The sequence below is a fragment of the Contarinia nasturtii genome, unplaced genomic scaffold (genome assembly GCF_009176525.2).
Source record: "Contarinia nasturtii isolate CC-2019 unplaced genomic scaffold, AAFC_CNas_1.1 Cnas_scaffold_129, whole genome shotgun sequence".
NCBI lineage: Eukaryota > Metazoa > Arthropoda > Insecta > Diptera > Cecidomyiidae > Contarinia > Contarinia nasturtii.
The window spans coordinates 10009737-10023067 of NW_022197486.1; the positions used below are offsets into that span (position 1 = coordinate 10009737).

The 13331-nt window shown below is 32.2% G+C and overlaps 1 protein-coding gene across 6 annotated transcripts in view; it reads left to right on the forward strand.

Annotated features, from left to right (window-relative positions):
* LOC116340281 (anion exchange protein 3) overlaps positions 1-13331 on the forward strand; it is a 37789-nt gene that overhangs the window by 625 nt on the left and 23833 nt on the right. For 3 of the 6 annotated variants that reach the window (XM_031766707.1, XM_031766745.1, XM_031766752.1), the window contains exon 2: positions 7046-7860. In XM_031766707.1, the coding sequence (XP_031622567.1) occupies positions 7798-7860 (63 nt within the window). In that variant the 5' untranslated portion in view covers positions 7046-7797. The other 3 variants (XM_031766732.1, XM_031766725.1, XM_031766716.1) reach the window with 3 other exon arrangements.

Here is a 13331-nt window from a genome sequence, read left to right on the forward strand (position 1 = left end):
ATTTAAAATGCCATATTTTTAGTTTTTAATTATCATTTCATCTTCAAACACGTGTTTCTCGAATACATTTAAAAAAATCAAATTGTCAATTTGGCTTGATCAATCGAACATATTCACCAAATTTTCGATATATCAAACATTTGTGCAGGGAATAATTCGAATCAACAAATAACATTTTTTATGTTTGCAGATGTGAAAATTGCATAACCGACAAATTTACCATTTACATTGTGTCACTTCTCATTCGATGTTGTTTCTATTGAACATCAGTGCTATTTGAACATTTTATTCAAACATGTTTATCAACAAGTTGAAATATTCATTAATTTCTTCGAAATGACGCTTATCCTTTCTTCAACCAAATTACATACATCCTGTAATGCACATTATTTATTATTTAATTATCAAACGAACGTATAGAACCTTATCTAGCAAACAATGATGATATGTTTGTAATTAAGTTGGAGACACAATGAAAACAAAGCAAATGCTTATGTAATCAAAACGTTTTGTGTTACTCAACATTGAGTCTGACCAAAGGAACTTCATGAATCATGATCAATGTTAATTTTTTATTTTTTATTTCGAGCACAGTTGCTATTTGCCATTTTGATCGAAACAAAAAAAACAAATGAGAATTTGCACACTCATCTTAGTTTGCGCTGAATACCATCATTATCTTTCTTTCCATCTCCGAAGTTGCGCTGCGAAATCTACGATCTACTGTTTTTTTTATGTAAAACATACTGAATTGTTTCAAGATGCATTTGCGAATGTGATGAAATGAAACTCAGAACTAGGCTTGTCGGATTTTGTTCACTTTGGAGCATTTTTTTGGGGGAAATTCCGTAATATATTGACATTTCAATTGCAGAATTTGATATTTTTGTGTCATTTCATTTCAAAAACTCAAATCATGAACACTGCAGAGAGACACATTATCTTCAAAGCATAGTCTTACTCCAGCTGAGGTGACCCTTTAAGGAATTTCCCAAAAATAAATGTTCAAAATCCGACAAGCCTACTCACAATAACTAAGTTAGTTGAAAAAAAAAATCGATGGAATTTTTTTGTATTGCCTACTTTGACTTGTCGACATTGATGTACTTATATCGTAAATTTTTATTGACTTTATAAAGATTCTTAACGCCAAACCGTAGAAATGATACGAAAATTGATTTATGGAAAACATCCGGCAAAATCGGATTTTATGAATTAATTGCACAAATCAACAAACAATCGCTCGACAAATTATTGTAACTTCTGTGCGATATACATGTGAAAAAATATTTGGTGAAGCTTAATACTTTGTTGAATTCAAATTTAACACATTATTTGCACAATATTGAATTTATAAACTTTCAAAAACTCGCGAATATGCAGAACACAAATTCACATTTTTATTACCTATTTTCGAAAAATGTCTGTCATTTCAATTCAAATACCTTTTACAAACAAAATATTTATTTATTTTCTCGTGCATTTTAAAAGATTTAACAAACGACAGAAATATTTATAAGTTCTCGTTAATGATAGCATTTATTCGTTTTGGAAGTTTTACCAACAAATGAATAGTGGTAGTTTGTTTATTTGAAAAAGTTCTATTTAAGATTTCAAACGTGACTATTTCAGAAAAATAATCTACAGACTTAATTGAATGTGATTTGTGCTACTGTGCATTTTTTCCTCAAAGTAATTTATCACTTTGTATGCATAATATTATAGATAAAAGCCACAAAATATATCAATTCGTACATTATACAAATCACGAACAAAACGTTATCGTTTATGTGAATTCAATGTGTTCGCTTGTACATCATTCATTATAATTTGACCATACAATTTTTTTTTTTATGAAAACGACGAGATGACTTTTCTTAAATCATATTTATGGGCCTCTTTGAGTACACTTGGTACCATGACGACCCAAGCGTTATACCGGTTTAACTGCAAAAGAATGCTAACCTTCTAGGAATAGTCACGTGTACGTACATCACGTGCTTGGATTTTGAATTCTATACAACTGGTAAGAACGATTGAAATTTATGCCCGTTGATGAAAAAAGATATGATTCTTTTTATGGAACATCAAAATATTTTTGCCATCAATGGTATTAAATGTATAAATAAATTCCACGTTTCGGAAATGCGAAAGAGAAAAGGAAATGAAAAAAGATATGGCGAAAGATGTGTGTGTGTGTGTGTACAGTAGTGCTTGTTAAAAGATGAATTGAATGAAAAAAATTGAAATATCCCGCAAAATCGAATGAGAGACATTTTTTTAGTGATGTTTTTTTGACGACCTCAACATATGTTCGAGGTTTTTTTAAGTGTGTTTGCTAAAATGGATCTCGCATCAATGCTCAAAATTCACGTGTCGCTATTAATAGCACACCACCCAAATGCCGTCATGAACCAAAATATTTATCCTCTTGATATTTTGATTAAAATCGGAAAAATATCAAGGAAGTTCGAGACTGCTTCGTGGTACAAAAAATTGCTTAAAAATCTACGCATACTTGGGATGTCTACAACTATACTGCAAGTATTGTATTTGAATGTAGCATCAATTGGACTGAATCGAGCCCAATCGGACACACAAAATCAGCAAGACCAGAATATCTATTTTTAATCCAGCATCGAGCCAACGGCAACGATACACATCATGGGTACCGTTTACATTTTAAAAAAGTAACAATCTGTTTCTTAATGGAGATGAATGTATGCGTATTTTGTCATCGCTTGTTTACAATATTGCCACTTGATGAAACTGAACATTTCACTGTTACCGTATAAATTTCCGTAAATTGATGTTCAGCACCTAGAACAGGTGGAGATTTCAAAACAAACGCAAATAAAATCTGTATTTTCCTATTACAAAATATTGCTCCATCGTCGACGTACGACTGGTGAAATTTCAATGTCACATAAAGTCATTGCCACTTTTTTCTGGCCGAAATATTGTGTCTTTTTTTTGTTTTGTTTTTTCAAGTAATCACATACATAAAATCAAGACGACGGTTTATAGAACAAACAATTTCGCGCACCAAATAAATATAGAAACAAAAAAAAATCTTTGTTTTTAAAGGGACCCAGATACGAATACATAAAAGGAATTCCTGTGATTTTGTGTGATTTTCGTTTTAAATTAATTGAAGGATTTTTCACTGTGAATAAATGAGAATTGATTCACAATTTAGTTAGATATAGATTTCATTAGCATAGAGTGCGTATAAATATTTATGAGATGCTTTAAAAGCTGCAAATACCTAAAATGGTACGAACAAATCACTGAACCTAAAAATCACTATTTGGTTTTATTGCCGTTGAAAAAAAACAACAAAATGTTTGTCAATTGCTTGATTTATGGTCATTGATTTGTTTGCTTGTCAGTTGCTGCTTTTTTTAGATGTTGCGAAAAAAATTCAAATAGTCGTTTCTTTTTTTTCGAACGCCATTTGTGTATACTCTTTATTGAGAAAGTGCGCACGCCAATAAATTAAAAAAAAAACACACACATTTTATAACTATCACTTTAAACACTCCATACACAATATCAGCACCAGCGACTTCACTGGAATAAACGAGCTGTCACCATTAAAAAAAAGTCTTGCAAAGGAAAATCAAATCACATGAATAGTGAAATATGCTTAGAAACATGAACGCTTTTTTGAACAAACCAAACATACATATATATACCGGTATTAGTTCCCTCTCACTTTTTCACCTACGATTTTATGTTAAAACCATTTCATGTGCAAATGTCATGAGATGCCACCTCGCCTTTCTTTTTTTAACATTTGGCTGCAATCGAAAGTGGTCATGTGATCCGTACGTATTTAGTCACGTTCTCAAATATTTCCATTGACTAATTGTGTTCATTCATTATGTACTTTGTTTAACCCTTCTCTTGCGTTTCGAAAAAAAAAACTTATACTCTGGTCATTTTGAACGGATAGCTAGTTTTACATACAAAATATTACGTTGAAAGGAACGCGTTGTTACATCCGTTTTTTTTTAGATCGTATCTCTTCGATGAAATCGTTTTAGTGAACATAATGTGTACGTTTTATAATATCTGTGCTTCGTGTAACTTGTTTCTGGTACATTAATGTGAGGGTTAATATGTGATCTGTGGGTTTCGAGTTTTTGTTTCGTTCTTGAGAAATTTGCGAATTGCATTATCATTCAGACGACTTACGTACGAACAACGGAATTTTACTTGAATTTACTTAGAGTCACATGTGATTGAGCATTTGTTGATTTTCGGTTGTTTGCTAATTGACGCACTTTTGCCCCAGTTTGTATTGGGTCGTAAGGTTGTTTGGCAAATATTTGTTCAACAACCACAGAAGAAGAAAAAAGTTGGAAAGTTAAATATCCTTATACGGCGGCTACGTTTGTATTGATGCATATCAATAAATTTGCTTGGGACCGTTTGCATTCAGTTCTAGTGCGTTCTTTCTGCTGGTCTGACACACCATACATTTTTTCAAATTGAATTTTTCTCCAATTAAGTGCAATTTGAAACACCTGAAATTTTATAGATGGTGAACCAAACTGACACTAATCGTACAAAAAAGATAACAAATAAAAAAAATCACTAAACATTTTAAATTGAGAATTAAAGTTTTATCGATTGTTTCTTTTGAAACGGTTAATAGTGTCATTTAAATAAATTGAAATTTCAATTATCCATATTAACATTTAGCGAAACCCATAAAATTTAACAACAAAATCAATTTCTGTCAACCTCTCACACACCGAACACAACAGAACAGTAATTATCGCCTTAGAATTTTCAATTGTTTTGGAACTTATAACCATTGAAATGCATTGAAAACGAACCATACCATCCATGCATCTAAAAACTTCTTGCATTCGATTGCAATGAGCGTTCAGGTGAGGTGTTTGCACGTGATTTATTTGTTCCGCAATCCCGAACGGCACGTTTATTATTAGATTTTAAAAGTTTTGATCATAATTATAGGAAGTTTGTTTCAAATCATTCGTACCGTTACGCTGAACGACAATGTCGTTATTATATACACCTGCATGTTACTGTGATTAAATTCAAATGACAATCATAATTGAAAGCGTATACGATAATTTGTTAATAAGATGAAGTAAAAAAGAGAGAAGGCAAACTGCTAATTAATAGCTCATTTTCACAATTTTCGAATCACACATTCTTTAGGCTGAATTTCTTAATCAATTTCAATTGAATTCTCGCGCTCTTGAGAATATACTATCAATATGAGTCTGTGTTGGTTTCAGTTTTTTTTTTTGCATCAAAATATTATAAAATATTCATCGATTAATTTAATTTATAATTAGGTGCTAAGCGATTGACGATGTTTTAACTGGCATTTAAAAAAATGCAAATTGAATTGTGTAGATAAAATTGGACATACACTACCCTGCAAAAGTTTGGGGTCACCTATGTAGTTTTTGGATTCGGTTAAATTTGATTTGAATGTTAGAGGGTATGATTGGTGTAGAGAAACTCAAGACCTGGCTCTCGATAGGGAAGTTTGGAGAGGAATTGTTAGAGGAATTTGAGTCTAGTCGTTTCGTAAAAGACCACCGAAAGGTACAATCGGTCTATAAATGATTGTTGTTGTTGTTGTTGTATGTATTTTTCATTCAAAATGGCGTAAAATACCATTTTTTGAGGTTTCAAAAATAATACTTTTTATTCTCAGAAATCAATGATTTTTGGCATATTGTTTCAATATCTTATGAAGAACAAAACAGTAAATATTTAGCAAAAAATATTCACTGGTTTTGAAATGGCAAGTCTTTGAATTCAATCACAGATAAAAATGTCAAATTTTGCATGAAAATGAATTGTTTTTACCTATCATTTTGTATGAAAAATAGATAGGTGACCTCAAACTTTTGCAGGGTAGTGTAAGTCAATATTTGTTTTGGGTGCTTATGCATATAGCCGAGCGTTCAATACATTTTCTATTGGCAATCATTAATCGGCGAGCATTTTTCAACGTACCGGTACGTCAGTGGTAATTAATCAATTCGAAATGTTCGAATATTTTGTGAAACATTTTCGTTTTGATGAAGAGAGATAAAAACCCGAATATCGATTTAAAAAAAACTCCGGCGATTGCAATTTTGAGAAGGTGTTATATTGGCACGCGCAAATTAAAGCCCTTGATCTCTTAAGTCATGTGATCATATTTAGGTTTCAATTGGTTCAAGCGGTTGGGCAATTGATTCAATGGATGTCAATGAATATTCCATGCCAGTTCAATCATTCAATTATGTACCGTGACAGTGCAAATAGGCAATTATTTCTATTTAACAATAGCAATCACAATGTAAAGCGTCACATTTATCTGGGCGGCTAATTCAAAGGCACGCAAAATCGCTCGTAAATAGTACAATTTTTTTGCTGGCAAACATGTGAACCGTTCAATTGATAGAATTAAAAAAAAAAACAGAAACAATTCTAAATGTACGCTCGATTTGCGTGAAACAAAAATAACAATGTCACGCCAATTAATCATATGCTTTAATAAGTAATATTTGTTTTGTTGGATCACAGAGAAATAGTATCAATATGCAAACACACACACACAATTATCTTGCCAGAGGTTAAGCATTTCCCCCCAAACAAAATCAATAAAAGATAAATTGATTGCGGACGATCTGTTTCAGTGTCACACTTTTTTTACCACAAATTCAATGAAAGCTGGCCCAACAAAAGTGGCGTTCGTGTTTATTGCCAATGAATTTCACATTCGATTCGTCTTCACAAAAACCGGCCAACCGGAATTGAGCCCGTATTACACACAAATTGATATTGCTAATATCATACTATACGAAATACAGATTTTGTCTGGCATTCTTATTCGAACAAGAATTGGTGGTGAATAATTGAAATATTAGATTCCCAGCCCACACAAAAAGTGTGCTATCGAAAATGGTTTAGTCTGTACCGTAGATATAACAATCCACTCTCATTATCATAAATCAAATCCTAGTTTTGCCTTCGCAATCTTATTTATTTATTTATTTATTTTCAGCTGGTAAAGCCGGGGGTCACTAAATGCGATGAAAACGGTTATGTTTTCAAATGGTTCAACGGTTAAAGATCAACGGGTTATTGACAACGAAAAAAAGAAACCGAAGACAAACAGTGGCCGCATGTCAATCATTGAAATAAAGGCATTTTTCTTCCATTTCCAGTTCTACGTAAGCATAAAATATAGTGAACATCGACTAGATAACTTTTAGGGTGGAGAGAATGCCATAACCTACCACACTACCGAATGAATACGGAATAATATATGTTACCTGAATTAAATCGTACATTTTCATGATTTCTGGAAGGAATGACCGAAGGCAATTGAATGAATTTTCGTAACGGAAAATAGAATTGATTGATGAATTTGAACGTTTCGTGTGTATATTGTGTTTTTCGAATTAAATTTACCGTGTCCATCCATGATATACTAATAGACATTTCAAGTGTGAAACGAACGTGTTAATACTTTCATTTGCGAATGGCGCACGTGATTTAGAAAACACGTTTGAATGTTCAAGTGGATTTTATGTAGTGTAAGTGATTTTTTGCTTTTTGAGACAAAGAAAGCCCAATTAAACATTTAACAAATGGAACGTTAGCGCATTGTGTAACATAGCCGACAGTGTATCAAAACCACGTGCAAATCGCTTTTATTTTTTAAAATTTAATTGTTTGAAAACTGTCCATTTTATTGGAACGACGATCAAAAATATAGAGTAATAAACGACAGACAAACCATAAACAATTATAATGGCTTACGGAGGAAACAAACCTGACATGCATTCACGGAAATTGTCTTTCCTCGGCTTTGGGGTAAGTTTATGTGTGTTATACCTTTTTAAATTACATTTGAATACAATGACATTGTGTGTGATGATTGAAACGAACAGCGTGTGATGAATCCATTTTATCATAATACCAATTCTTCATATTCCGATCAATAATAAACAGTATCATGTTGACGCAATGGTGTGAAGTTTCAATTAAAGTCATTGATTTCTTCTCTTTTTTTTCTCATAAAGTCTATGTCAATCAAACAGAATTCATAGATGGCTAAATGTTTGGTTTACTTGGAAAAATCCACGACGTGAACAAAAACATTTAAGTTATGAAGTGTTTACTTTTTGTACATGAACGCGATTCAATAGGCGATTGTACTCCAAGCAGAAAAAATACGGATAAAAAAATGTATTCTTCGTTTTTAGTAGCCACTCTTAGTAAGTAAAGTATAAAAGCAGCATGAAGCTAAAAATCTCATTTGATTGATTATATCCCACAAAATATTGTTATTCGCCAATACTACTTTTATTTAATGAAGATTGATGAGATTTTATGTACATTTTTTTAAAAGACTCAAACTGATTTTATTGGTATAATTTGTGTCTGGTTGTGACAAACATCAACACCATGAATTTCTATGAGAGATTTATTGATTTTTGATTGGATGTTGTTTACCAAAAATCCACTAGCCCCAAAATGAGATGATTGCCGATTTTCCATATCAGTTAACCATGAGTCTAATGTATAATTCGCCATTCCAAACTATGTGCTTGTGTCATTCCCATTAAAATGGAGTCATCGACATAATCTTCATCCAATATATGAATTGGGAATCTATTTGTTTTACTTAAATTAAATTCCGCTTGCTTGGAGAGGCATTTTTATTTGAATTTTGTCTGCAGACATGTGTGTTTTATTTCATTTTTGGTGCTTATAACGGAATTTTTCAATTATTATGGATAGAATGTTCAATGACAGTGATCTGAGAGAGAGAGGAAGAGTGAGAGAAACAAACAGACAGACAACACTAAATGAAAGAAACTTTTGATGCATACATTTGATGAGATTGCCAGACATACATTCGATTCTAGTTTGGAAATGTGCTGGACATTCATGAAAGTTCAATGTCATTGGTTCGAACCATGAATATCTTTTCATCGACAATTATTTGATACACAATACTATAACATTGAATACAACTTTGTAAGAAAACGCAAATGACAAAATGACAATTCTAATAATTCTAATAATAATTCTAACGCTCGGCGCCTTCATTGATGTCAAATCAATGTTCTTCAAAGATTCTTTTCAATACAATAAATAGTTAAATTTGGACAATCGAAAAAGAAAGTTTAATGCATTGACGCATAAAAGAGCGAATTAATTGAGTGATCATTGAGTTTGAATTGTTCGAATGGAAGGAACCACGTGACAAAATGTCGTTTGTCATGACATTAGATAATAATTTTGCAGAGAATGAGAAAAAAGTTGTTCAATCGGCATAAATTACTTTGATTTTGCTACAAATAACATTATTGAAGAGAACGCAAAAATCATTTGATATACATTTTTTTTTTATTTGTATGACAAAATGCGATTTTGATTGAGATTGCCATTGTGAATGAGTTATGTTGTCGAACGCTTAAATTGCTCAATTATTATTTGTTTGAAAATGAAGCAAAAAAAGAAATAGTCAGTGAGTTTTAAAAACAACATGCAATTTGATGAATTTTGAGGGGCGGCATGTTTATTATTTTTTTGTTTGTCGCACTTCATTGACAGATGATTATTAGTTGTTTCTTTATCACTTGAAATATCACTGTCAATTGCGTATCCCGTCCGATTGATGCAGAATGTGTATCGTCGACTTGTCACACGTCTCGCGGCCCATACACACACACAAATTCGAATCAATTTGTATATGCGCACTATTTAAATCGAAATACATTTTAGGAGCAATTAATTGTACTATTCGATTGCGTCATTCATCACGTGCTTTTCATTTATAAGATTCATATTATAGGCGACTCTATACCCTTTCCTGTATGATACACATTTGCTACTGTTTCATATTTCACTTAACGATTTTTTAATATATCTCTTAATTGGTGATTATTTGTGTTGTGTTTTTATTTTTGCGTCTTCGTGTTCTCATTGTGTCTTGATTGTGGTTTGAAATCAATGAATCGTCAAAGTGTATATGGACTGTCGATAACCACAATTACGATAGATTGTTCTTTTACTCTTCTAAAGCATCGTGTTTCGACAACGTTGTTTTTGAACAATTTCGATGGCGGTATGGGAGATTGAAACGAAGATATAAGACTGTAACTTAGTTAATTACATGAGTCCGACGCGATTCCGTGAGATAGGCACGTCTCGAATAGCTATGATATCAATGAGCAACCGAATCAATGCTATCAATGATAAAATATCTAACATCGAAGTTTCCAATTTATGAATACTCATGATGTTGATTTTCCACTTACACATACATTCGACTCGATATTTATTTTTCTTCTCCCTGTCTGTTGTGAGCGTACACAACAATCTCAAATATCTTGCTAATTAAAAAGTCATTGAACACTTAAGGGCAACATCATAGGTTCTCACAACCATTTTTTTTCTCGTTTCAAATTTATAAACGAAATTGGAAATACATTAAAGGGTTTCCATCAAATACATTATCAAACTTCCCTGTGTGAAATACCTATATAAGTGTGATGTGATTTATTGAATTCGCATGGATCGATGACAATTCGCAAATTATATTTTACCTTCAACTCTCATTCGTGTAAGTATTTATAAATGAAAATTCAACATCAAATCAATTTACATTTTTCAAGTTCAATACAGTTTGAGCGAAATAAATTTATTTCACATCTTTGACGGTCCCACAATTCTACTATATACAGTTTTTACTAACGACGACAGGTTGATATATATACACCCCAGAATGAATTTAGAATAGAAAGTGTGCTACTCAGCTGCAAATACCTTCAAAAGTGGCCTAAGAATCGGGCAAATGTTTTCAGACACAAACAATACCTCGACGTGTTGAAGGCACGACCATGACCGTGACTAAAAAAATCGATATTTTTACACAGAGCCCTGACAATGCACAATTTACTGTACTAGTTTGTCGATAGACTAGTATTTTTCTCTCTCTCTCTTTGGACGGTGATAAATGCAGTTGAACTCGACTCTGTGTTAAACTATTACATTATTCATTTTTCATTATTAATTATCGATTTTTTTTTGTATGCGCTTTTGTTCACGTTCGTATCGGATATAGATTGGTGAACTATTTCAATTTATTTTCAACGTTTTCATATGCACAAATTATTTAAATATTGTTATCGTGCAAGTGCAATGTATTTTTGGATTAACGTAAAATGTGAATACTGATGACACATTTTCAATATGTATAATGCATTCGTAATCGCATTCACATTCGACACACATCACAGTTTATCACCAGTTAGGTGTGCACCTACTTCAAATACAAATTATCCCCATGTGACCTCTTCTTGACAATTTCATTCGATTCACCTATCGAGCTCGATATATTTCCTATCGCATTCAAAATATTCCATATTTTGTATTTCAGATAGCCAATGGTTAGATAAGAGGTAAACAAGCGATATGGTTAAAATAGTTCCATTCGTTTTTATCCAAATATTAAGGAATATTACTAATAGCCTAACGAGCTATTATATGGATTCCATTAATATTGAAACTATCAATGGTTCGATCTTTTGAAATTACTTTGTTTACTTGTTTTGTAAAAATGCATCTAATAAACAACATACGGGTATACTTAAAATAGATAATCTTGCATTATGGATAGGAAATTCATTGTTTACGTGGCACATCTGATATTTATCGAACAATTGTTGGAAAATTTCCCATTTTTTTATCAAGTTATGGTGCTTGCTCAACAAACATGAGAATTCGATAAAAAAATTTTTCGTTGTAGACAATGAACGTAGAGAAAAAATCAATATTTAGTGAATTAAATGGCCAATGTCACCCCGAAAATTCACATAAATCGCCATGATATGACAAAATATTTTACACACGTTAAATCCAAATACCATTATTATGATGGGAAATTTGACAACGATGTCTATTTACTTCTCTCGTGATGTCCTTTTTGAATCGGGATCAAATGAATTTTGGCAGGTTCATCGATAATAATAATATTTATCCGTTTACGGGCAAATCCTTCGATAATTTCGTGATGTCACTCTATCATTTCGTTCACTTGTCAACCATTTTATCGAACGGTTTCCCATGTTTTCGTCAATGATTTTTGCAAGATAGATGAAGTTGCCCGAAACGCTCACTAAATAATAAATCATTGGCATTTTGTGTAATGCAAACAAGTGACGAACATAAGTTCTTGTTCAGCTTTAGTAAATAGGTCATTACGGAGTGTACAAAATTACACGTCATTTGGGTCTTTTGATGATAGAAAAATACGTTCGAGGCATAAATTGGTAACGTTAAAGCTATATAAACAATTGATTTTATGTGTCAAAAGTGCAAAAAGGGTCCTCATTCAAATATATATGTATATTGATAAAAGATGAAAAAAAAAATATATATAAAATTATTCGATTAATTCAGTTGAACATATTTGACTTGATGAAGGAAGAGAAAATATCGAAATGCACTAAAAATGTGTGCGTGCGGAATGGAATGTGAATGTGATTTGATGTGCAACACACTCTGGATAATATTTAACGATGCACGTGTGCACGTACGCATAAAACGTGTATGCGTTTTACGTCATCGTGAAAATCTTCCGTCATTAAGCCATTTCGGTTTTTAGCTGGGTCATTGAAATCATTTAATGGATCATCGTCATCAGTGTTGTGAAAGTACCCATTGAAGTTTTCCTTCCATGTTTCATGTGAATTATTGTACTCTCGACGATTTTGATAAGGCACTGCCGATAGCAACATTTTATTTGTTGTATAGAAAACACAGTTCTCTTACTCCTTTATCTGGCAATCTCAATTTTTTGTGTTGTTTTGCCAAACGAAAATAAAACATTCGAAATCATAACCCAACAAACCGGAAACTGTACGAACCAACATCACTGCTAAATTCATTTAAATTCCGAAAATAAACTTTGAGCCCATTGAAAACCGACCCAAAACAAATGTAGAGAAAAAAAAATCATCCAAAAGAGGAGAATAAGAGGGATGAAAAAAAACTTTTCTTTTTTCATACATTCATTTATCAAGCCCGGTTTTATGCTGTTGCTGTACAATGGTCAAGGTCAGACCATACATTGAACATCCATTGTTACTGCTGTACATTGAATTCGTTGCTGGATTGGTTGCCTTGGAATACATACAAATGCAAATGCAGTTAATGATAGGCTTGGAAAAATAATTCAAATTTAAAAGCGTCTCACAAAAGTATTACTGTGTGAGCGATCAACTTTTACACGGTAACACTTTCTTGGCATGACTCTTTTTTTGTTGTGGTTC